The 26,662-nt window shown below is 41.5% G+C and overlaps 2 protein-coding genes across 3 annotated transcripts in view; one reads left to right on the plus strand and one right to left on the minus strand.

Moving 5' to 3' along the window:
• The first annotated feature begins 4,134 nt into the window (after positions 1–4,134).
• ctnnb1 (catenin (cadherin-associated protein), beta 1) lies at positions 4,135–16,015 on the plus strand. Of its 2 annotated transcripts, none has more exons than XM_028424886.1 (17): positions 4,135–4,309; positions 9,433–9,483; positions 9,907–10,134; positions 10,217–10,470; positions 10,554–10,792; positions 10,993–11,194; positions 11,325–11,469; positions 11,551–11,654; positions 11,844–11,978; positions 12,110–12,313; positions 12,423–12,581; positions 12,766–12,885; positions 13,119–13,269; positions 13,556–13,677; positions 13,803–13,863; positions 14,695–14,945; positions 15,226–16,015. In XM_028424886.1, exons 2-16 carry the CDS (start codon positions 9,471–9,473, stop codon positions 14,907–14,909), a joined length of 2,352 nt encoding a protein of 783 aa, XP_028280687.1. In that variant the 5' UTR covers positions 4,135–4,309; positions 9,433–9,470; the 3' UTR covers positions 14,910–14,945; positions 15,226–16,015. The 2 variants fall into 2 exon arrangements, with proteins under 2 accessions (XP_028280687.1, XP_028280689.1); XM_028424888.1 differs by lacking the exon at positions 4,135–4,309 and adding an exon at positions 8,756–8,765.
• Positions 16,016–16,730: 715 nt separating this feature from the next.
• Positions 16,731–26,662, minus strand: part of ulk4 (unc-51 like kinase 4) — a 54,784-nt gene continuing 44,852 nt past the window's right edge. Inside the window, exons 35-37 of the mRNA XM_028425366.1 lie at positions 25,033–25,227; positions 20,897–20,985; positions 16,731–17,689 (exon numbers count right to left, since the gene is read on the minus strand). Coding sequence (XP_028281167.1) covers positions 17,620–17,689; positions 20,897–20,985; positions 25,033–25,227 — 354 coding nt within the window. The 3' untranslated portion in view covers positions 16,731–17,619. The remainder of the gene's footprint in view (positions 17,690–20,896; positions 20,986–25,032; positions 25,228–26,662) is intronic.

Here is a 26,662-nt window from a genome sequence, read left to right on the forward strand (position 1 = left end):
ACATTCCTTCCGTGTGGCCCTGTCTATATGGCGCTTCCCTGACCTGCTGCTACTGTTGCTGTGTGTGTGTGTCCGTGTGTGTGAGGGCGTATTTGTTTTGTCTGCCCCTATCTATAGCTTTGAGCTGCCCCTTTCTTTCACAGCTAGAGAAAGAAACCACACCCCTCAGGCCTTTGGCGAGTCTATGTGTATGTGGCGTTTTGCTCTCCTGGGATTTGGGGATTTCTATTGCAGTCTCTGTTCTCTCCTCGGCAATAGCACTGCAACACCAAATACCTCTACATGCTCTCCTATACTGTGATGATCATTTGTAGATCATTGGATTTTGTTCTTGATTTATATTTTACACCATTTTTTTTAAATTGGAGCTTTACAATATAAACAGAACATTCTCCAAAAGCGATACATATCATTTTTCATACACTCTATATTCAGTACAAGGATCAAGTCAGTACACACATGTACACGTGCTCATAAATCAAAGAATCGCTCACAGATATTTTAATGCCACATGCACACAGACATAATGTAGATGCGTATGTTGTATTTAGCCAATAAGAACAGAGCTTGAATGTGACCTGCACTTCCCTTGTGTATATAAAACCCCCGGGATACCTACCTGCTTATGTGTTTTTATGCAGTGTGTTTTTTTGTGTTATCGTGGCTCTGTCCTCTGTTAAGTCAGAGCAGAGAGCGCACATACATACATCCCCACAGTCGTGCGTTAAGCCAGGCGACGGTGGAAGTCAGCATCATTTTTTTCTACTTCTGTCAAGGTGTCTCTGCGGTGCGAGTCGTTAATGCTGTCCCCTAGGGTTTGCTTATGTATGCCGGCGTGTATTATAATTTTTTAATCTGCTTTAGTACATTTCTGTTTAAAAACTGTCAGACGTGCATAGAAACCACCGTGTTGGACTGTTTTATTCTGTCACTGTGGATGTTTTCTGTATAAATGCTGAAAATGTTTTGATCTGTTGTCAGAGAGACCCCATGGAGAGAAATGATGATACCTGAAGTCTTCATCTTCAGCCCATTTACAATATTAGCTTATTATTTTCTTAGTGAACTGACCTCAGCCTTATATGTTGCACGATACTGGTTAACAGCCAAAGACTACCTGCAATGATACTGATTACCTACAGTAATACAGGCAATACATTTGAACCTCATTTATAGAAATATTAAAAATACTTTCTCTCCCTGGGTCAAAATGGTCAGTTTGTTTACATCAAACATTGTGTTTTTATTTTTCAAATATTCCATGATGATGTCTATACCAATCTGCATTTATCAATACCTTGCAGGTGTAAATACTCAGCAATCTCCTCATGCTGCCAGGGTGGAACATGAAACAGCCTCTCCAGCTGGAGGAACAAGTGTTGTGTGGGCTCCCTGAAGTGGTGCAGCACCGGGTCATTGGAGAGCCGCAGCGTATTTAGGAACGGAACAATCTGTGTTGTTTCAGCACAGCCTGTTGGATGAAGGGCCATTTCGCAGGCGTTACGGATTAATCTTTGGCAGGATCTCTCCTGGATCAAACAAAATAGGATGTTTAACCTCGCATGTCCCAGACCTCTTGTGATAAAGCGGGACAGAGAGGATTGAAAGTGACCCACATTGGGTTAAACACTGTATCCTGGGTGAAGTGTGCGACATGAAAATGCAATAACACACCAATTAAGTTAGAATAAAATTAAATCCATTAAGTTTGATCCATGTCGGACTTGTTATACTGGTGTTTGTGGCTTAAAGTTAAAGGTTCATTCAGCATTTAAATGGTGATATACGCACAATATGTCCCCAGCAATGAGAATAAAATGAATTATTTACTAACTGCAATAAATAAATCATACAAATAACAATAAAACTGGAGCTGTGCATCAATGAACTTTTAGAATGATGCAGTTGGCTTGATGTAGAGTTTGACAGATTAGACTTCAGTAGGATTTTCACAGTAAATCTGATTTTTAACCTTTTGCTCTTAATCCACACCATGTGGAGGATGTATGACGACCGTCTGGCTTTGATTAAAACTTTATTGTATATAAAGCCTTTCACACACGCTCTCTCTCGCCAGATCTCGTCTTTAAAGGGATATTTTATTCATTCATTGGGCTTTCACTGTAAAAAAAAAAAAAAAACAGGCATTGTGGGATAGAAGTAAGATAATTTATCTGTCACACAGATGTTTACATTTGTGTTTTTATTTATCATGGGTTAACATCGTTCCAGCAGATAAAAGATAAACAAAAAAATGAAATATGCTCTTTTATCTTAATATGTGCTCCTACACCACAAACACAGGTGTGTCTTTCTTCATGAAGGAGTTCACTACATAAGCTACAAGCAGGTGAAGGCTTTCATCTAACACAAACAGGATTATGTCTGACACTGAGTGTATAGTTTTAATGTGCTTGTACAAAGCAAGTGCCATAAAAAGAGATGTATAGAAAAAAATACAAACAATATGTGATATATAAGTATGTGTCTTAATTAAAATGTTTGTAACCCTGCATGTTGTGTCATCCTGTGTTTTTCTAAGCTTCTGTGAAGTCATGTGACTCCTGGGAAGTCATTTGATTTCAAACTTCATGACTGTGTATTAAACTGAGTGACAGCAGTAATTCTCACAGCGGTTTGAAAGCTCTTCAAAACATAATCAATCACTCTCAGTTACTGTAAATGTCCATGTTGCAATCCAGTGATACAGGGTGGAGTCATCCTGATGTTCCCACATATTGTGCATACTGGCTGTGCTGATGTGATTCCCGTATATATCCTATTTATAAAATGACTGTTTTCAATTGGAGTCTGGCTCTCTGTAACCCATTCCACCCACGCCCTGTAAATAAAGGTTAATGAAATAGCCTGTAGGCAGATGAGAAGAAGGGATTTTGGCTTTGTTTGCCTGTGACATTGCTACCTGCAGAATGAAGGGATGGTGTAAAGGTACATTATCAGCTCTACAGCTTTTACAACAAAAAGATTAAGGGACCAAACACTGACGAGAGGACCTGCCATGCATTCAAATTGACCCCATCTTACTTCTTATTGAGCCAAATAGAAAGTCATCTAAAAAATTAATAGCCAAACCTCTATGATCTCAGAATAAAGAGCGGATCACACTATTCACTTGAAGGACCTTGGCTATGCCCATAGATCACTACTAATTTTAATGGCTGAATCTGCTTTCAAATAGAGTCTGAAAACATAATTAATCTAAGTCTATAATATTTTGAAGATGTAAATCCTGTTAGCAATGCAAACAACGTTTGATCAAGTAAGTCTATAAAACAGTTAATTGCCCGTTTTGCTACCTCTGAAATTATAAAAACAATGGCAATCACTAATGATGTTTACATAGCACCAAAATTGAATTCACTTTTGCACTATGTTATATATGTGAGAGCAAGAATCTCTACAGGGATCAGTGACAATGACACAGGAAACGTGTTCAAGGTGGGTTACTGCCTGTAGGGTCAATCACACGTTTGTAGAGGAAAGCTCACACCCAGTGGATTTTTATCTAAACCTGCTGTACTAAGAGTTAATGTGTCTAAATGTTTCTACCATAATTTGACCATTGATATCATCACATGTTGTTGCCATACACATGATTGGACTAACCACCTTCATGTCTCTCCTTTTTCAATCAGCCTTCTTTTCTGATTGCCAGTTTTATTGTTGGGTATATTTAACTTGCTTAAAACAAGTTATTTTGGGGCTGGTGGAGACAGCAGTGTTTTTTTGTACTAAAAATCACTCTCTCATTCTGCATAGGTGGAGGTGTTACATAGGTGAAGTAAATTCTCCATGTTTTCCGTGGTCCAAGGGGTTTAACTCGTGGGGGGAAAGGAATCGGATTTCCCTTTTCTAGTCTGCCGGAACTTCATTCAATTGTGTATCCATACTCATGCAGTGGACGTGGATTTCGGCTTACTATACTCTAATAAATCCACTATTACATAGGTGAAATGTGTTAAGTCATATTAGTATGTTAATATGTGTAGAGGGACACACACGACAGACACAAAGTAAAGGTAGTGTGTGAGTTTTGTTACTATTTTATTCCAGCGCACGGCAGGATATGCGACCACTGGAGGTGTTCTCCGGTCTATATAAAAGTGCCGCCATCTTACATTTTCCAGTCTCTGCTGTTCCGGCCAAGTTAGTGTCGACTGACTGTGGAGGGAGTGGACGAGGGCTCCCCGCTGACGCTTGTCTGCACATTTTCCTCGAGTTTTTCCCCATTTCTGAGTGGTTTTTACTCTCCAGGACCCAAGTGGACGGACTTGCTGTGTTGACAAGGGTAGGCTTCAACATTCAAACTATCGGCTCCACTCAGTTGCTCACTCTTTTCTTGTCCGGCTCTCTGTGAATGCCAGCAGGAATGGAGACTGTTGTTGTGTGCGGGCCGGCCGGGGGATGCTGCTGCCGCAGCTAGCGAACCAGCTGCATTCACGGCACATATTTGGGATATGCCAGCCACCACCTAATGGAAACATACCTATTTTACCGACGTTGACGTTATTAAAAAACGGGGTTTATGTTGAGTAATGGACACTAGTTACGATAGACTTATTCGCAAGATTTAACTGCCTTTCAGTGTATTTGTAAATCTTTAGCGGCGTTTGCCAGTTAAACGCAGATGTTGTGTCCTAGCTAGTGTGAATAGTTACCTTTAGCAAACGTTAGCCAAACTATTAGCCCACTTAAACCGCTGCTACATTCCACTATTCTGACTCATGTTTGCGCGACTTGAGTTTCGCCTTTTGGTCGTGTGTGTGTTCGCAGCTGTTTTAGTTCACTATGAGGCGACGCACATGCGGATAAAGCTTGGAAAACTTGGGGCTTGTAAAGGTTTAAAAGTTGCGTGCTAAGTTGGCAAGCGGCACATAACCTTGGCAAAGTTACTAACACAAACAAAACGACTTTAAGTTTATAACTTTGTTACGCTGTACACGCGTATAAACTTCAATGTTAAGCTGGCAGCATCAAAACTCTTCTTTACTGTTTATTTTAGTCGGGTTTATTTTAGGGAACGGGCCCGTGTGAGTGTTTTCAATTCGTCCTTTTAAACAAAGACCGACAAATTCCTCCCAGCCGTTGTGTTTCTGGAGGAAGACGAGGAGGAGCCAGAGTGTGAAATTTGAGTCAGTGGTGTTGGGGCAAGAAAGTCGGGGGCAGCTGTGGAGAAGAAGGGGGGGCTGCTGGCTTATTGTCTGGAGATTCCTTTGGATACGAAGGTCTGTTTTTATTAAGTGGCAGAGAAGGGTGTTTGCTCTTTATCGCTATCCTTTTCCACAGCCACCGGTGTGTTGGTGGACAGCTGGAGAGAGCCAGGCGGGTCACTACGGGGGTAAAAGTTGGATACTTGCTGCTTGTCGCCATCCGTTGAAAAGACTTTTTTTCATGCGGGTCAGTGGCAGAAGTCGTGGCGGTGGTTAGATTTTTAAGATATGGTGACATGAGATTAATTCCGTTTTGGTTTCATTGGAACGAAATCTAATTGGAAGACACCCAGCGGCTCCGGATTATTATTTTTTTCGGAAGCCGAAACTGGTTTATAAGGTAGAATGAAAGCGGGTTCAGTTTCCACAGTTAGTGGAGAAAAAAAAAAAATCACAAAATGCTCTCTTTGTCGTGGCCTAGAAATAACTTTTCTGTGTTTGTCTTAAGTATATTTGTTTTTTGAAGATTGTATATTTGGTTGTGTGTCATCCTGTTGTCTTTTCAGTGAAATCCCCGATCAGATTACAAAATGGAACAAAACACTTAAAATCATGTCATCTCGTCAGCATTTTTTCTCTCTCTGACGATGTTTGACAAAAAAATCAGACGGAAACGTGGGTGTCTGTTACCATCACACCGGTAGTGGTACGTTTTGAGGTTAACTACTGTGCACTATCAAGAACCGTTTCCTAATTTACCTGTAATTAGTTTTTTTTTTACACTTCCCTGCCTGCCTAGGTCTGAGGCAAACTTTAAATATATGTGCTTCAATGAAAATTGTGATATGCACATATATTTTTCAGAAAATACACTGTGATCAAAACAGAACTATTGCATTTGTGATCAGACTGTAACTAATCACTTCCATCCATTTGTCTTGTGTGACAGTTACTGAATTAAACAACAGGAGTGTCACCTTCATGTGGAAGTCCTGTGGATGCTTTTCCTGTTTCTCCACAGGCATCCATCATTTTGCAGTTGAGACACAGAATAAAGCCCTGCAGTGGCTGCAGGCTTTGGGCTCATTGTATTGTTGGCAGCCAGCAGTGTATGCTGCTGACCCTGCACATTACATGGCTAAGCCTGTGGCAGCTTTCTCCCGCTCTGCTTGTGCCGATAATGCTGCTTGTTTTGGTTATTTACTCATATGGATGTATTGAACTCCCAGTGTTTCTCATCTAGAAGGAAATGGGCTGTGCATGAGTTCCTTTTAGATAGATTGAGTTCCTTTGTAGTCTGTTTCTCAACAAATAATTAGCTGTTTTGGTTTTTATTAACCTGAGCAATTATATTTTATTGACCAGAGTAATTTTGTGCAAAATTTTTAAATGCATCTTTGGAAAGGACAATAAAAAAACGTCTTTGTCTACAGGCTAGAGGAATAAAACACAATTTAAAGGCAGTCTGTTTTAGATTGTTTTTATTTAATGCAAATATGTTGCTGTCCTCACACATAATGTACTTGATCATACTGGCCTTAAGTTGCTGACAGAATCATTTTCCTTTCAAAAAAAGCAAATGAGGTTGCTTGGCTGCTTCATATTTCGGTTAGAAATAACCAGGTGATTGGTTAATTTGAATTAAGAAAAAGAATAAGATCAAAGAGTAATTTAAACATTCATTATTCAATGATTCTCAAATGGAACATGTTTATCTTATGGCGTTAAGGACAATGGCAGATGAGCACACTGCTCCCAGCTCCGGTCCTGGTAGTGTGTCCTGTCATTTGAGTATTGACCCTGGGACAGCAGTGCTGTGGTTGTACTTAACTTGCTTGTGTTTATACATAAATATATATAAATGTGGATGATGTGGCTGTCTGTTGGATTTATTTAAGCACAGCCTCCCTTTGGCACCCTTTGCTTTACACACCTTGACTCATTTCATTGCTCAAGGCAGCTGACTGTGGTGACTAGTGTGTCACTCTTCCTCATCTGGTTTCTATTATGGCTTTTAACTGGTCACGACACAGCTATACATATTGGATTTTACATCTGGCTTCAAAGAAACCTCTCATTCAGATGTTTGTGACCACTAGTTTGATGTCTAGGAACTCTTACTGTAATGAGTTTTTTGTGTTGGATGTTCATGGTCTGACTTTAAGGGAAGGCTGCCATTTGTGTCTCAGTTGGAGGCCTGACTTTGCTTGTTTGCCCTTTTAAAAAAAAAAAAAAAAAAAATCAACTATCAGCTCAGTTTCCAAAGCCAGATGTAAAGAACCACTTTTCCACCAGTGTGAATCATAAATGGTTCCACTGTTTACTCTGATTGTACGTTTGATTTGTGTGCAGGCTTGTATAGGACATGTGGCTCCCATTAGGACCATGCTAGGTTATATGAGGGCAGGCCTGCTGGAAGGCTGAAAAGATGGCGTGTGAACAGTGAATTTGGTTTGGTGCTTTTGTGGTTAGAAGCAGTAGTCTTGGAGTCTGACTCAAGATTGTGTTTTAATGACACAGCTGAGGTAAGGTGGCGTGGAAGAGAGTAGGGAAGTAATCCAGAGCAGTAGTTGTGCTGTCCTTGGGTGTGTTTGCATATTGGCAGCCATTAACTGTACAAACTCCTACATATTCATAGGCATTCATACCAGAAAGTTTTTTTTTTTAACCAGAGCGTCTGACTGCCTGGCTGTGTGCGCCCACTTCTCTGTTCAGTGGGGTTTTGGTACTTTATGATCATTTGATTTAACACAGAATTAAGTATAGACCAGTTTGCAGACAGCATAATTTCAGTCCAGGTTGCTAAAAAGAAACTTATTCTTACAGTGAGCTAAATGAGGTGATTTTACATACACAGTATTTGTTAAAATGATCTCCTCAAAGAGTAAGCATTTTTTGCGTGTAGCAAGCAGTGGTAGATTGTAACTGCTAAACAGCTGTTAGTGTAGACAAGGTCAGCATCACTTGTAATTTGTTTACCACAAGGAGTCAACCACTGTTGGTTTAGGCGGATGTCTTTGTTTCTTCTGGGAAAGAGATCACATTAGGCTGTGAAAATTCAAGTTGTGACATGTAGCAGCTGAATAAACCAGAGTAGAACGTGAATGAAGGTGTTGATTGTTTGAATTGATTGTTGGAATTCTTGTGTAGGGATACTAAAATGTGGTATAAATTAAGAATTTAAATCAAATCACCACTTTTTAAGAATAGTGACAATAAATGTCAGTCACTGCTTCTGTACACCTGTCGCATCAAGCCATGTAGCTTGTTGCAGACAATCTGCTGCACTGAGAAAAGGTGATCTTTTTTAGCTTAACCTTCAAGAGTGCTCTGTGAGATGTGCTGGTGCGGTTCTGAATTACCACTTTTGTAAATGGTGTTGTTCAATTAAAGGACATGCCATGTTGTTAGTCACCTGTACTTTCACCAACAGGCTATAAGTCAGTTTGTGGGCTTTGTCTTGTCACATCCTCGTTGCCTTCAGGGTACCTCTTTTATATTAGAACATGTCCAAACTTGTATGTTGTGACTGAAAGGGATTTGGACTTTCCTGCCAAATCATCCAGCAATAACCTCAGATGTACTGTTGAAAGGGTCTGACAAAAAAGCAATTCTGACTCCATGGATACAAAGCCCATGTTTCCCTCATTTTAGCTGGGATTTTCTCAAGCATTTTCCATTTTTATGAGTTACTGTCATGACATTTATCTTTGAGTATGAATTGAAAATGCCTCTCTTTCAATTTGTCTTGTTTTTTTTCCCTGAATTAATCCCCTTTCGCTCGCTCTACCTCTCTCCTGCCATTGCCGGTGTTTACTTTCCTGCAGTGTGGTTTCAGCTTCAAAGCCGGCACAGGAATGTGAATGCCCTCCTCCCTCCCCCATGCCTCTTTTCTCTCCACCCAATGCTCCACTTCCCCTGTCCTTCCTCACCTAAATAGTTGGTAGCTGCTACACTTAATGGTGGCTTTGTGTGCAAGCTGCTGCTGTTTGCATGTCTAGCATATACGAGAAGAGGAAAGCCAAAAAAGGGAGGAGGCAGGAAAGGAAAAAACAGTCTCTTGTCTGGGTTGTCTCTTCCCCCCCCCCCCCCCAACACTGCCACTAATTTCAGCCTCTTTTTCCTGCCTATTACCTCTGTTATGATCTTTTTGTGTTTTGTGTAAAATGGCTGGAGTTTGACCAGCTGTGGGCAGCTTAGAGGAAAGACTTCAGATGCTTTTAGTAGAATTGGAGTGATCAACATTTTTTTTCTGTTTCAGATCAGGAAGCTGTGTCGGCCGCAGTTTGAGAAAGGAACATGGCTTCCCAGGGTGAGTTGAGCCACGCACTTGTTCTTGCTCACCTTTTTGTGTTCTGCCACTTACATTGTACACACATGCTCACTGAAGAGTAATACAGTGTCTTAAACTGCATCTTGGTCCAGATTTATGTTCTTTTATAGCACAGTGAATTAGTTATTGATTTCAGTTCGAAACTAAGGGGAACATCAAAATCAAACTTTATGCTTCAAGAGCATTTCACTGATAAATCACAATTTAGAAACGTGAAAGGAAAACACTCAAATAATAGCATGAGCAGCAGGTCAGCAGTCTATTCAGTGCAGTGTCTATAAAGCACAGTCAGTGCAGTTTCTCTTTTGTCACTAAAATGGAGCATTTGCAATGAAATGTGACTATAAGACTTTTTAGATATGTGTTATTATAAACTTTTAAACAATTTCTTTTTTTTCCCAGCTGATCTGATGGAACTGGACATGGCCATGGAGCCAGACCGAAAGGCAGCAGTCAGTCACTGGCAGCAACAGTCTTACCTAGATTCAGGCATCCATTCAGGGGCCACAACAACTGCTCCCTCTCTCAGTGGGAAGGGCAATCCTGAGGAGGACGATGTTGACAACAACCAGGTCATGTATGAGTGGGAGCAGGGCTACAACCAGAACTTCTCCCAGGAACAAGTACAAGGTAGCTCATAATTCTTTGGAACTTTTTTTAAGGAAGACTTCATGTGACCAATATGTCAAAACATGTCCTCTGTCTCTTCTAGACATAGATGGTCAGTATGCTATGACGCGTGCCCAGAGGGTGCGTGCAGCAATGTTCCCAGAGACTCTTGAGGAAGGCATGCAAATCCCCTCCACACAGTATGACGCAGCAAACCCCACCAATGTCCAGAGGCTGGCAGAGCCCTCACAGATGCTCAAACATGCTGTGGTCAATCTGATTAACTATCAAGATGACGCTGAGCTGGCAACCAGAGCCATACCAGAACTCACCAAGCTACTCAATGATGAGGACCAGGTAATGATCCTTGAAATTGTGCCCCAGAATTTTTTTTCCCCCCCACTATCATTATCACTAACATTTATGCCGGTCTCCTCCAGGTTGTTGTTAACAAAGCGGCAGTGATGGTTCACCAGCTTTCAAAGAAAGAAGCTTCTCGCCATGCCATCATGCGCTCCCCTCAGATGGTCTCTGCCATCGTCAGGACCATGCAGAACACAAACGATGTGGAGACAGCTCGCTGTACTGCAGGGACGCTGCACAACCTTTCCCATCACAGAGAGGGACTGCTGGCTATCTTCAAGTCTGGAGGAATACCAGCTCTAGTTAAAATGCTTGGGTATGTAGGATAGGAGGATGTTAATTTAGGGTTTTACTGGGTAAATAGAGGTAGAAGTTTTGAATGTTCATACAAAACATTCATACTGTGGTATAACTGTTAATTCAGCAGAGGTTGTGAATAGGAAAGACAGAAGAAAAACCTAATTAAAATATCCAGTTACACTTTTTTGTATAATCTAATGATCCTGTCTCCTGCAGTTCACCAGTGGACTCGGTCCTGTTTTACGCCATCACCACCCTTCATAACCTCCTCCTGCACCAGGAAGGAGCTAAAATGGCTGTTCGTTTGGCTGGTGGCCTACAGAAAATGGTGGCTTTGCTCAACAAAACTAATGTCAAGTTCCTGGCCATCACCACTGACTGTCTTCAGATACTGGCCTATGGAAACCAGGAAAGCAAGGTAAGGCGTAACAGCAATGGAGGTCAGAAGACAAAGACCTTTAAAGCACTCAAAGTTTAACATGGACATTCTGGCTGATGCACAAAATGCAGAAAATATTCAAACCTTTGTGTGATTTCTGTTTGTGTAGTTGATAATTCTGGCCAGTGGTGGCCCCCAGGCTCTGGTCAACATCATGAGGACTTACACCTACGAGAAGCTGCTGTGGACCACAAGCCGTGTTCTCAAAGTTCTGTCAGTGTGCTCAAGTAACAAGCCTGCAATTGTAGAAGCTGGTATGTTTCCTTAACATTATTTACTTGTATTTATATATTTTATGCATGTTTAAACACTTGCACTTTTTGATTTTATTCCAGGAGGCATGCAAGCTCTGGGACTCCATCTGACAGATCCCAGTCAGAGACTGGTTCAGAACTGTCTCTGGACTCTCAGGAACTTATCAGATGCTGCCACCAAACAGGTGAGGAGTGCTTCTCAATGAATAAATGCTTCAGTGTATGTTACCTATCTATGTGAGTGCAGTTTTTAAAACATTATGCACCGGCTGCAAGGGCAGATAATAAAAGGTGATGATTTGCTTAAAAAAAAAGAAAAAGAATCTTGATTTACATAGCGTACTCATCTGTAATTTCATGCTTATTGCTTACAGGAGGGAATGGAGGGTCTGCTAGGAACTCTGGTGCAGCTGCTCGGCAGTGATGACATCAATGTGGTGACCTGTGCAGCTGGCATCCTGTCTAATCTGACGTGCAACAACTACAAGAACAAAATGATGGTCTGCCAGGTGAGTGTGTGTTTTTTTTTTTTCTTTTTTAGTCGAAGGTGAAATTAGATTTTCACTATTGACTTTTCTTCTGTTACTACCAGTGAGAAAAACTGAATCCCTAATGTATAAATGTATTTGTTCCTCTGCAGGTTGGAGGCATTGAGGCATTAGTTCGCACTGTGCTAAGGGCCGGTGACAGAGAAGACATCACAGAGCCAGCGATTTGTGCCCTGCGTCACCTCACATCTCGACACCAGGATGCAGAGATGGCACAGAACGCTGTCAGACTGCACTATGGGCTGCCTGTTGTTGTTAAATTACTGCATCCGCCGTCACATTGGCCACTCATCAAGGTATATATACACACACACACTTACAAAAAAGTGTCAGTGTATACAAAAAGTGTATATCTGGGACATTAAAAGCACATTTAATCAACATGCAACTGTACTCTTCCATCAGGCTACCGTTGGTTTGATCCGTAACCTGGCTCTGTGCCCGGCAAATCATGCCCCTCTGAGGGAGCAGGGTGCCATCCCCAGACTGGTTCAGCTGCTGGTCAGAGCACACCAAGACACACAGAGACGCACCAGCATGGGAGGCACACAGCAACAGTTTGTGGTGAGTGCACACACTTCAGTGAATACACAACACAACAGTACTGTTTTCTGTATAGGGCATGTTGCGTTTCACTGGTTAAATACCTCATCCCAGAAATTATGAGAGTACTAAAGATCAACAACTCAGGGGTAAACTGTGAGGAAAAAACTAAACCTGCATGGTTCTATAACAAATGTGTTATTAGGAGGGAGTACGCATGGAGGAGATCGTGGAGGGCTGCACAGGTGCACTGCACATCTTGGCCAGAGACGTCCACAACAGAATAGTCATCAGAGGTCTCAACACCATTCCACTCTTTGTACAGGTAAGGGTCATGTGTAAATCTAACTAATTTTTGAATTTTCTGCGTAATTTTTCAAAGATTAGATGGATCTTAAATTGGGTAAATTATCTTGGGTAGCTGGCTTTAATCGGTGTCAGTTGGGGAATAAAATATTTCCAGACATCATTATATGTAGAAGGATCCTGTCACATCATGGATGATGGTCTGAGTGCTGAGGAGGAGTTTCTAAGTCTTCTATCTGTGTTTGTGTGCAGCTGTTGTATTCTCCCATTGAGAACATCCAGCGTGTAGCAGCAGGCGTCCTGTGTGAGCTGGCGCAGGATAAGGAAGCTGCTGAGGCCATCGAGGCTGAGGGAGCTACTGCCCCACTCACAGAACTACTGCACAGCCGCAATGAAGGTGTTGGTATGTATACAGAACTACCTTTATTTACATACCGCCATCACTCACATAATGTTTGCTTTTTACCAGCCCAGATGTTCAGTAGTCAGTCCAACTATGCAATGTGTGGCCATGATTTAATAAGACACAGGCACTATGAAATGATGTTTATACAAGTCGTCTTTGAACAATTCTTTAGTTTAACAGACTCAAAAAGTGAGCCAATATTTATGCTGTAATCATGGTCAAATACTTTTTAAAACACAAAATTTGGAGCATCAAGTAACCTGTGCACCACATCTTCCCTCAGCCACATACGCAGCAGCAGTTTTGTTCCGCATGTCAGAGGACAAACCCCAGGACTACAAGAAACGCCTCTCTGTAGAACTCACCAGCTCGCTCTTCAGGACAGAACCAATGGCCTGGAACGAGGTATGGAAAACTAGTCATTATTGATTTTGATCAATTCTTTTTAACAAAAACCTTGGTAGCCATCTGTTTTTTTTTTCAAACTGCTGCTTTCCTGCTCAGCCTTGTCTGTATGTAATGTTTTGCAGACTGGAGACCTGGGTTTGGACATTGGAGCTCAGGGAGAGCCTCTGGGCTACAGACAGGAAGGTAAGTTTGCTCCTCACCTCTGTGTGGCTGGGACACTCCCAGATGGAATGGGGGACAAGAATGTCAGACTATCAGAGCACAAAGGCTGTGACAAAAATGTTTCAACTGTTTTTTTTTTTAAGATGAGCATACACTCATTGCCTTCATGTTCTGGAGTCTGTCCTCCCTGCTCAGCAAGTTTCTCTAAATCCACACTGCCCCTGAAGCTGATACACTGATACACAAAATATTGTCACACTCGAGTGGCAGTCGTGTTTGTGCATCATCAATATACTCCTGATGCCAGCATTGGGTTTGTAAAGTGATGATACAGACAGTGGTGAAGGCCAACATCACTTTTGAATTAAGGATGCAGACTGTATCCCTGCCAACACTCAGGATAAAAACAAGTGGTTTTAAGTATTACAACAGTACTGCTTAAGTTATTGTCACGCAGTTTATCCAAGTGTTACCAGGAGCTTGGACTGTGTATTGACTTGTAGGCAAAGGGGCAAGGTGGCTGTTGATTTTAATTTGCACTGCTCTCCATTCCTCCTGCAGAAAGAGATTTAATTGGCTCCCAGCCAGCCAAAGAAAAACAAATAGTAGATACATTGGAATATCCAGTCCTGAAGCACAAATTTCAAATGACTTCAAAAGCTTGCAGCTCAGTTTGGCCTTCGTTTTGAACCGCTCGGATTGTCTGCTGGAGGACGGACCGTGCGCTGTGTTGCTGTGCAGTGTTTGATCTGAATGATCGTACTACTGTGTGACAGCTTGGTTGGTTAACCTGCTTCTAACAACTGCTCTGCTTCCCCTGCCTCTCCTCCATCCACTCCCCCTTTCCCTCAGACCCAAGTTACCGTTCCTTCCATTCGGGAGGTTACGGAGGGGACACAATGGGTATGGAGCCCATGATGGACCACGATCTGGGTGGAGGCCACCACCCTGGCCAGGACTACCCTCCTGTAGAAGGGCTGCCTGACCTGGGACATACAGGGGAACTGATAGAGGGCCTGCCACCTGGCGACTCGAACCAACTGGCCTGGTTTGATACCGACCTGTAAATACCAAGACCAACATTACACTACACTTTCTACTAGGTAAGGTTTGCTTTTGCTCTGTGTTGGAAACAACTGTAGCATCTTTTTTTTGGCAAAGTGTAAAAGCACAGTGGAGAGGTTTCTGCATCAAATGGCTGAGAAGGGAGAGCGGGCTTACTTACTGTGGCTATTGCATGTTCAGACTGCTCCTAATTACCAAGCTGTGTGATGTGGTGTGTGTGATGTTACTTGGTGTTTGATCTTTGTGTGTGGCCCCTTTACCAACCCCCCACCACCACCACCACCACCACCACCACTGATTTCTTTCCTCCCTTTGCAGCTGTATCATGTGATCTGGATGAACCTGCATCATGATTCGCCCATATGGAGGAGGCGGGGTTTCAGAAAGTGCCTGAAGACGACTCAACAACAGCAAGCAGAGTTTCCTGTCTATGGGAACTCCATTGGGACAAACTAGATTTTAGTGCGGTTCTGGTCCGTCAGCCTGAGGGGGGCTGACTTCAAATCCTGACATGACACACAGATTTTAATCTCAATTATTGATTTTCAAAAACCCTTTTTATGTATTTTTTCATTTTTACTTTCTTTGGTTGTTTTACTTTTTTATTCTGTTTTCCTTAAGTCTGTAATGGTACAAACTGAATCTAGCTTGCTTTTTTCCCATTATCCTGAATTATGATACTCATTTCTTGTTTTTGCAGTCCCTTGTATTTTAAGTCTGGTAGTGTTGAGTTTTTTTTTTAGTGGTAATGCTCCATCCAAGTAAAGAATCTGATCACATTTTAAATGGTGTCCAAACACTAAAGTTAATCAGTTGAATTGTATTCTGATGATCAAGTGTAACATTGTGTAGCTTTTGTATAAAACATGAATTGGAAATCATGGTCCAAATATCAAGCTATTTTCTTGCTTTAAAGGGGGACTCTGTGTCTCCGCTGTTCCAAAGGGGGGTGTTGCTGACCCAGCTGGATAGGAGTGTCTGTAAAAAGGACATGGGGTGGTGAAGGATGGCTCCTATTGGTCTGCTGTTACAAAGGGGTGGGGTAATGAGAGGAGCTGGATGCTGTAGCCTGCTGTGTTCTGAAACAATAAAATGGACTGTCATTTCACCTGGGTGCCTCCCGTCTCATTTCAACTTTTAAGGATTAAATGAGTTTCACGTCATTCCACACAGAGACAGAATCACTAAACCCTCGAACTGAGTTATACATTTCAGATTATTTTGATGAGAGTAAGTTTAGAAAATTACTACTACTATGCAACAACACTGAAGTGCTCAAAACCAAAACACCCGAAATGCTTAATGGTAATGTCTGCTTCCAGAAATAATGACCTGACTCAAGAAAATTCAGACGTGGATGTAAGGTAATTTCATGTAGAAACTGTTCTCTACAGCATAGCTGTCACAACAGGAAAGTACTGAGGACAGTAAACATGAACGGTGTCCTGTACTGAGCGGAACCATTCGTCACGGTTAGATGCATGCTTCCTGTGTAGTGATACAGTAGATCTGGTTCAGTAGAAAACAGTTCCTACATGAAATTGCTTATAACAAGGTCTGTATGTTTTCTTTCGTCACTGGTCTTCTGTAAAAACACAATTCTCCTCAGTTGCTGAGTGTCATTGGAGAAAAGTCTGAATTCTCCAAAACTTCAACCCACACCAAAACAATCTAGCACTGGAGGCACTGGAGGGAAAATACAAATATTTAACCAATAATGTTTAATTTAAGGAAAACTGTCACTTTTTTAACCTTTAATGTATAAAAACATTACAAACCAGATTTTAAATATTGTTCACCACAAAGCTTAATGCGTGTTTTAATAAATAAAAATACTATAATTAATACATATAAATAGATTACAATAACAAGTGTGATTGTCAAGCAATGTGAGAAAACTGGTGTTCCAGCTATGAATGGTGGATGGTGTTAGACAAGTTACCAGTGACAGCTGTGTGCAGTCAGTCAGATTTGCATATATTTGGGGATGTCTAGGATGTCCACTGCATGGAGGACAGCTGGGCTGTTTGGAGGGCATTTCCCTTGACTCCACACAGTCTTACTAATGAGACCTCTGTCTCACCTCGTCTCACTCTCAACTCTCCCTGACCTCATCTTACAAACATACAAGCTTTTCTTTACTTCTGTTTAAACGCCACATTAACATCAGACCTGTCTGCATTGCCTCTTCTGTCAGTGTGTAATGACATTAATAAATGGCTGCTGATAGCTACATTTACCACACTGCAGGCAGACATGATCTAATGAAGTAATATTCTGTCATTTATGCTGACTGGAGGCGTCTAAACTCAGGGGCCAGTGTTGTGATGCCTGTGACAGCCTAAATTAACGCTCACGCTGTAATCCTGTGCAGTCTGATGGACATTCTGATTGCGCTGTCAGATTATTTTAGTGACACAGCAATATTTATTTCTGTCACTGATCCAATTTACAAATGATTGAGTCATGTGGAGGAAAGCAAAATGCTTAACTCATGTCTCTAAGCAGGAGTTTTCTCTGTTGCTGAAACGGGTTCATAAAACTGACAAAACAATGACTTAAATGCTCATCAACTATGTATAGAATATTTTAAATTGGTAATAAATAACTATCTAAGGACACATAAATCCAAAACAGACAATGCTGTGAATAAACAATCCTCTCTGCATGAGATTATTTGAGAAGAAGTGACAAAAAAACAGTACCAGTCATTCAAAGCTTTTGGGATTCAGAGATCTCTTGAAGGACTTCAGCAGCCAGAGGAACCACATCGACAGGACACCTGGGACGAAGAGGGAAAAATGATTTAATAAAAGATGTCAACAACAATATGATGAAATAAACACAATTTTCTTAATGTCACAAAGGGCACATGTATGAGCCTTTTAAGTATTTCAAGTATTAAACTCCATCCAGTAAGCCTGTTGTGGCTTAATAAATGAATAAAGAACCTGCTGCTACTAAACTAAATGTGACTTCAGAGCTGCTGTAGACTTGAAAAGTTCCCCTTCAGCTGCCTCTAAACTGACTAGAAATATATATATATCTATATATATATATCCAGTTTAGAGATAATATAATATCTCAGGTCTGTAAACATTTTCAAGTGTTATACAAAGTCATTTATTTCCATTTGCATCCTCATTTATGCCACAGTCAGTAAAAGATAAATACATGCTGTATTTATTATCATCGTATAGAGTTTACTTTGCAAAATGGTATGAGCATTGAAAATAATAAATAAATGATAAAAAAATATTTTGCAAATATGTTTGGTGAAAACATCCAATCTGCTCAGAGCCCTGCAGGCCGCCTGTAATCTGCTCCTTCCTCCTCTTATCTCCCTCCTCCCCACTCCTCTTCCTCCCAGGTGTCTGTAAGGGCAGTCTGACAGCCAGGCCAGCTGAAGCTCCACCACCCCTCTTACTTAATTAAAACCTACATAATTAACCTAATTAACACAGTTCCCAGAGGCCTCAGAAACCCTTGAAAGTTTGTAGATTTGGAAAACATAAATTGGCTCCGTAAAAACTTTCAGGACAAACTTAGTTACTCATTAAATCCTCACAGTCCCAAACTGACACACACAGCTGCACGGAGGACAGCGGAAAATGAAATAATTGGTTTCAAATTACACTGAATGGCTATTACAGCAGCACATTAGCCTCACGCCTGGCTTACACCCACATGTGTGCAATTTATGTGTTTTCCACTATTTGAGATGGAACCAAAAAAAAAAAAACAAACACCAGGAAATCAGACCGAGTTACTGCGTCAGGAAGAACCAGTCAAACCACAAACTTATTTCTTTGTCATTAAACACAGCAGCTGAACGGTTTCCACTGCTGGGCTGGAAGATTTTGCTGCTTCTGAAGTTAACTGATTTACCAGTTACCAGTTTTTATGCTAAGCTTTCTAATGATATATCTGCAGTGTCATACTTCAGTTGTTTCGAGACAAAATTCTCTCTTAAATAAATAAAGATCAAATGTTCATGGCACAATTCAAACCGTATGATCGCTGCATATTTCTTTCTGAAATGAAGTCCCGTGGTGGTCCACAGGAGGGATGGGATTTGGTTTTTCTATTAGCATACACACACGGTGAGCCTGACTGATGAAAACAGCTTATGCCTCCTTTACAGCAGGTGTGCATTTAGACGGCTTCAGTGTATGAAGGTTGGTGTTTTGTTAAAATTCAGAGTGTTGAGTATTTGCAGAGGGGTTGTGAGGTGTTTTTGTGTTATATCAGTGGACTGTATTACTGATGGCTTTGACTGGACCAGGATCAGATTTTGGGCCTCAAGGCGTTTTGATTCAGGAGCAGGGAGTATGAGTGACGCTCCGCCCTTCCCTCCACCCTCTGTCAGGCTAGAGGTTTTGAAAAGGCATTCCTAAGGTTGCTATGGTAAAGGCTGAATGACATCATTTGGGTTAGGACTCCAGCCCAGACCTCCCCTCTCCTCCTCAACCTTCTTCCTACTACTACCACTGCCCAAACTCCTCTCATCCTCTCAATTAAAACCTCTCCTCACCCTCCTCTTCCTGTCCCTCCGTCCCCCTCTCCTCATAACTCCTCTCATCTCCTGCCCTTTCTCCTAAAACCTCTGCTCCCCTCCTCCTACTGCTAAACCAGTAGGAGGGTGCCAGTCTCAGCCACTTCAAAGGTTGGAGCTGATCTGTGCTTTCATCTGCCAGAGAGGGAGAGGAGAGTGAGGACAAGGAGCGAGCAGAAGTGGGAAAAGGGAGAGCACAGGAGGGGCAGAAAATAAGGAAAAAGCAAGGAAAACGAATAGGGGAAAGAGAGGAGGAGAAATGAGTCTGAAGGGTGACAAAGAGGGGAAGAAAATAGGGTGACAGAGGAGAAAAGAGCGGGAGAGAGGCCTCTATAGACGGCCAACAATACACCTTTATTATTGATCTGAGGGTGTGTGTGTGTGATTGAGAGACACAGAAGAGAGTGAAAGCGACTATGTGTGTATTCATCATGCGTCTGTGTGTGTGTGTGTGTGTGTGTGTGTGTGTGTGTGTGAGACAGGTCGCTGGGCCCATACATCAAAAGATCAAACGGACCACGGTCGCTACGGAAACAAAACCCTCAGCTCAAAGAAGGAACACACAATCAGCCCACACACTCATAAAAGACAGCCAGATGCAGATACAGGTGTGGTGCATGGGAACACACACACACACAGACATACACAGACACACACAGACGCACACACAGAATTTCAGAAATTTCGATATAGACATTTGTTGTCCAAGCCATGATTTTTGGATAATTTGTTTATATATTATTAAATAGTCCAAGATGATTGTAACAGTGTGCCGATCTCTTAGAGTAAAGTTGCAGCTGATGTCCCTTTCTTCTTTTGGAGGCCTCTAAACAAAGACTTAACTGCATTTCGTCAGCTTTTACATAAAGGTTTTACAAAATACACATTTTTAATTAATGGCTAGACAGATGGGTTTGGACATGTATGATGCACAGACATATTCAGACATGCATAAAAATAACAAGGCTGGCTAAAGATAATGAAGGCTGGATAGGACATATCCAAATCCAGAGTGATGTGTGACTGGTGACTTCTGAAGTATGACTTACACATTAAAATGCAAAATGTCTTATGTGACCAGTGTGGTGTGGTGTGTTTTTTTTCTCCTGGTTGGCTCTCACATCACAAATTGGTCTGAGGTGCCAGACAAACAGTGATTTACAAGAGCAGACTCTAATGAAAAGAGTCACAGATGAGGAAAACTGAGATCAGGAGGAGCCGTCTGAAGTGGTTCAGCATAGGAGCGGATATTACCTGAAACTCCCCAGGGTGTTATTCAGTGAGCAGCATACTGGAAGGCAGATTGCAGTGCAAGACGGTGGGAGCGCCCTGTTGCTCTGATCCAGGCTATTTAGACTAATGTTATATCAAAATAATTCAAGGGCTGAGACTAATGCTTCACAACCCCCCAGACAAAGCAGCAGAAACACACACCTGTTGGATGTAGTCATGTCCTGCAGCAGATCTACTAGTGCTGTCCCTTCAGGACACTTTGACCAATCAGGGCTGTCTGTGGTCTGAACCTTAAAAAGAGGGAGAGAACAAGATCAAAGTGAGTGACTGAATATGCAATAGTCATAGGCTGAATGGCAGAGCATTGTTATACTACACTTGACAAATGATCCAATGACACAGTCTTATATAGGTAATAAATAAATCCTATGAAATCATCCCTGCATCTGATTCTCACGTTCTGTTGTAGGTTATTTGACCAATTAATCAGCCACAGCACTAATAAGAAACCAATGATGATACAAGTTTATAAATGCAATTTTCACATTCTTTGTTTCCACAGCACAACTTATCAAAGTCATCACACAGTACATTATTAGAAACACTGGTCTGTGTTACCACCAGCAGCTGCTGAGTGACATCACACTCATTTATCACTGCCATTTCAAAGCAAGTTGATCAAAAACACAATTTGCCAGAAATCCAAGTGGATGAACAAACACATACACACCCATATGCACTGTTTCATCTGTGTTATTAACATTATTTTCATGAATAAAAAATATTGATCTTTACACACATTTGCTCCCAAATATAGTTTTGCTGCTCTGTGAGTTTATTCTATGATTTGTCTGGAGACATGTCCACCTGAATTACACTGTCAGTGTGCTCCTCCATCCTTCACTGAATTCCCCACCTACATCATTTGTTTTCTTGCCTTTGTCATCCCTCTGTTTTTATTCCTGTCCTGACATGTCTCACCACACCATGATGTCTGGGCTCATCACCTACCCCTGGAACACCTGGTCCACAGACGCGTGTGTGTATGTGTGTGTGTTTGCATAAGTGCCTGAGTGGATGTGTTGTGTGCCCGTGTGTTTGATGAACGTGTCTTCTCTGATCTCCGGTGACATCATCACCTCTGTCTCTGTGGCGACACAGCATGGTTGTTGCTAAGAAACGGGGTTAGGAGGAGACAAAGACGCTCCCCTCACTCCTTTACTTTCTCCCTCTCTCTCTCACACACACACACACACACACTTTGCCTTCCATGGCAGGGTTAGGAGATGTGTGTGCAGACCAAACATACACACATAGTTATCATCCCCTCTCCATGCCTGCCCTCCTCTCCCCTATCCTCCTCTCTCTCCACCTCTACCTGACTAACACCCTGACTCAATAATACTGAACTCAAAGTCATATGAGAGGCACACAGACAGGTGGCAGAGGACAGACAGACATGTAGCTTCTCAGAAAGACAGCAGAGTGCTGTCATAAGAGACACAGGGTTCAAACAAGTGACAGTGTACCTGACAGCAGAGGAACAGAGAGTAGTACATTTTCCAGAATAACATATAGATGCACAATCATGCACGCATATAACAACTTATAAGTGTGTGTGTGTGTGAGACAGAGTAGCTACTGAGCAGTGAATATCTTTTATATAGGTTAACATTGATCTCAATAGATAATGGCACCTTTCATGACAAAGTAGTAATTTTTATATATAAATCATGAATCAAACTGTGTTGCGTCTTAAACAGCCATGTTTATATACATAATACAGAATAAAGAAAATACTGTTGTAATATCAACTTTTTTGCACCTGTGTGTCACTGGTCACAAACACACACTGTCCAGTCAGCCACCTTAAAGTAAATTTAAGTGTCTGGTTGGAACAACCTAGGAACTGAGGCATGGACTAATAGATAAATTAATATGTAAATTATTATGGTGCTTCTGGCTCAAGCACTTAAATAGTTACAATAATTGGACATATTGTGCTTTGACATTTTGGAGACTGTGCTGACAGAGTTTTGCCTCCGGAGATTAGAGTGTGGGGTTAGCATGCAGTCTAACCTGACAGGCAACAACATCAGGCCTTACCTCACAGTTCACACAAAATACTGAGCTACTAATGTCTTGTGTGAAAAGGGCTAGAGAAAATCAAGCACTGTGGAGATGTGGGTATCAAAATTCAGCATTGCCAGAGGCAGACCAATAAGTTTAAAAAGGCTTTAAAAGAAATTAATAAAATCTTTTTTCTCGTTTAACTTGCTATAAATCTCTTTTTCATTCAATTAGTATTCCTCTTCAAGTCTTTCCAAGTTGTAAGTGAAAAAAAGACAAGTTGAACATTTCACTAATTCAGACTTGATTTATTCTCCCTGTCCCCTCCCCTGCACTTTCCAGGCTATTAGCGGGATCTTTGATTGAGATTAACAGAGCCCTGAAATCAATGAAAGATAATTAAAAAGCTTTTTTTGAAGGGCAGGCACTTGTCTGTGTGTGTAGGTGTGTGTTTGAGAGAGAATGAGAGAGTCATTGTGTCTCTGTGATAAAGTGTGTGTTGTGGATAATGAATGTCTGCTGCACTGCAACCGACAGAATGATAATGAGATTTTAGAAAACCCAACCTAGGGCAGAGAGATGCATATAAATATATATACACACCACAAAAACCATCCATATGCACATACATGCATGTAATTCTTTAGTTTAGAAGTCCTGCAGCAGTTCCACACTCAACTCAAGAGTGAGAGTAAAACTTTAAATCTTTTAAATTAACAGCTGTAATGAGCAGGATGAAATGTGCAGAGCAGCAGATGAGTAATTTTCTGAGCAAATAAATTAGCTCAGCTTCTAGCACTGGGATGTTGCTTAGTGACTCATCTGAGAGCTATGAGGAAGGAGCTCAAACACACTGCTGTATGTGTTGCTCAGGGTGGTGAGCAGGACAGAGAAGACACACGTAGATGTTACTGTTTGGACCACACCTGAGGGGGATGAGGGAGTCTGCACGAGAGGACAAATGTGTTACGACAGACAGAAGGTGAGTGTGTGACAGAGTTTGTGTGTGGGTGGTTCAGGTGGCTAATTAGTGAGAGGAATCAAAAATACACATATACCCGTGAATACTCTCTGTCCCCTCCCCCCCACACACTCAGTCACACACACAGGTACTGTAGCTTGGAGGCACAGCCTTCAGTCAGATCATATGATCTCAGGCTGACAGCTGACCTTGTGTCCCACGTGCAGAAACTATTTCATGACCCTGCGGCCAAGCCAAAACATCAGGAATGAATTTTGCATAATTTATAAGGGTCTGCAGAAAAATCAGCCAATTTTTCCAACTTCATGTTGACCCTTAAGATTTTCACCTTTAACTGGCTGTTCAAATCAATACTGGCCAATTCTGCATTTACATTTACTTACCGTTTAAAGTATGCCTATATTGCTTTGTTTCTCTTCATCAGAGAAATGCCGAGGTCATGTTTTAAAGTAAGGGAAGATTTATAGCAGACCTGGGTTTTAGTGTCAAAGTAAACTCCATTACCTCCCTGCTCTGATGCTATCGCGCTATATAAACAGCACAGCACTTGAAATGCCACTGTGTCTTTGCACCGGCTATAAATTTCACATGTATCCTATATAATTTATTTCTTAGGAAAGATAAGCTGCAGAATGTGTCAGGTACATTTGTTAACGGCTTTACAACTAGTTACATGTTGAAAATCCGTTTTTTACTGGAAGTCAAATAAACCAATTTTGGGCTTTCAAGGGAATGAGCAGATCTGCCATTTTAAATTCTTAATGAAATCACAGCCTGACTCAGCTGAATCATTGAATTGTTGAACATCTTAATTGCTGTGTGTCTGTCAGAGGAAGAAATTAAACGTCAGCTGCTATATTTTTCTCCATGTTATCAGATTGAGATCATGTTGTTTTTTTATTAGTGTATGTTTGCCTGACTAAATTTAAATCTGCTCACATGATTGCTGTGCACTCTCGTTGGCCTGTACTACACATCATTTTGACTATCACACAAAATTGGACAGACACTTGAACAGAGAGTGACAGGGAGATACAAACCAACATTTCTTTCTCCCTCTCTGCCTTGCTCCCTCTGTCAGTCAAGTTCTGGTGAAACTACACATTATTTTCAGCACAGCAGGACTGACTGTGTGTGTGTCTAGGTGTGTTGGTGTGTCTTGTTATATTTTAATGCTTTGCTTCTACAGCATGCCCAAAATACAAACACAGCACCAAGACTCTACTCAAACAGAGCAGGCAAATTGTTCATGAGAAATGTTGACATGTGTGTTCACTTTACTCACCAGCCGTTTAATGATCCTGAGTGTTGTGCGTTGTACTCGTGAGGTCTCGGAGTGCATGTGCGTGTGCAGCATGTGTGAGAAGCTTTGTAAGCAGGAAGCTGACAGGCAGTCATGACCCTCTCCACCATATAGCTGGACCAGTAGGGACAGACACTGAAGAGCCTCCTCCCACACCTCCTGGTTCTCAGTAGACAGCTACATGGAGAGATCATCAATTAATGCATGCAATGAGTAAATAATAGAAGACCGTGTTTCTATTTATGTTCCAGGGGCTACTTTGGACTAATATAATGTCTTAAAGTGGTATGAATCCAATAAATTTGCGGCGTTCTTTGATTTTTCTCCGTGCATCCCCTGCTACTGTCAGTCTGGGATTAATGAAGAGGTAGAAGACATGAAGACGACATGAATCCTAACAGCTGTGGCAGATTCTTCAAAAGGCTTTGAACACCTTACCTGCCGAACAACACCAAAAACATACACAAGCGTACCAGGGAGCACTCTTTAAAGGCATAAGAGAACTGCTAAATGCATTTAGAATATGAGACTGTATAAAGGCAAATAAAACCAAGCCAATAAAAACTGATAAGGTAATAAACTGCTTTGATGATTACATTGTAACCAATCTGAAATTAGACTAAAGCAGAAGACCAAGAGACAAAAAGCCCCTGATACTTAAAATTCAACTCTCTTTCTGATAGTATAATGTTCACAAACATGGCAAGTGGCCGATATTTCTGTTGGATAGCACAGTATTTTGTACAAGGATTGCGTAAGACTTCACACTTTATCAATAACTAAACCAGCATTTTTTAGAAATGCAATCTTTTAACGCAAGCAAGCAGTTTTAGTGATGTTAAAATTCTTTTCAACACTCTGTTCCACTAATCTCTCTTGGGGCAAAAGGGCTGTGCAGAGGCTGGGGGTGTGTCAGCTGCTCCCCTTCACACACACTCCCACACACACAAAACACTCAATGTGTCAAGTATAAGTAAAAAACCTCTATTGTGTCCCCGGAGACTTCTTCTTCTCCTCCCCCATGCTCCTTTCCATGTCCTCGACTTCCCAGGATGCCTCATTGCACCTTCCCTCTCTCCTCTGCGTGGACTCTCTCATCCCTGCATCTCATTTCTTCTTTTAAACTGTTTTCACCACCATTGAATAGCCTCCAGTCTTTACCTTATCTTTCCCAAGTTCTTACTGCTGTTAACCTTCAAATCCTGTCTGTAAAGACACCATCAGAAGGCCAAAATAACTCCCTTTTCACTGATTAACTTTTATCTTTGCTGGACATTGTGTTGACTTGTTGACTTGTGCTAAGTAAATTGAGTCCTCTAACAGTTAATAAGCTTAGTGTCAAAGATACCTGCACTAGAGTTTACACTGTAATTTTTGCATTATGCATGAAGAGCTGCCAACAGATGCATAGTTCTTCTAGATTTAGTCAGCCTGGCGTAAGTGTCCACTTGGAGGCACAACTACATATCCCACCTTATCCCTTGTCTTTTCAGACTGAATGGTGAGGTGCTTATACAGCTGCATAGAAGAAGCTGTGTCAGACGGGCTGACGGGAAGTAGCAGTCTGTAGTTCCTGCATCTGAAAAATGTTTACTGCAGTAGAGCCATCTGA

Source organism: Parambassis ranga, chromosome 16 (genome assembly GCF_900634625.1).
Source record: "Parambassis ranga chromosome 16, fParRan2.1, whole genome shotgun sequence".
Taxonomy (NCBI): Eukaryota; Metazoa; Chordata; class Actinopteri; family Ambassidae; genus Parambassis; species Parambassis ranga.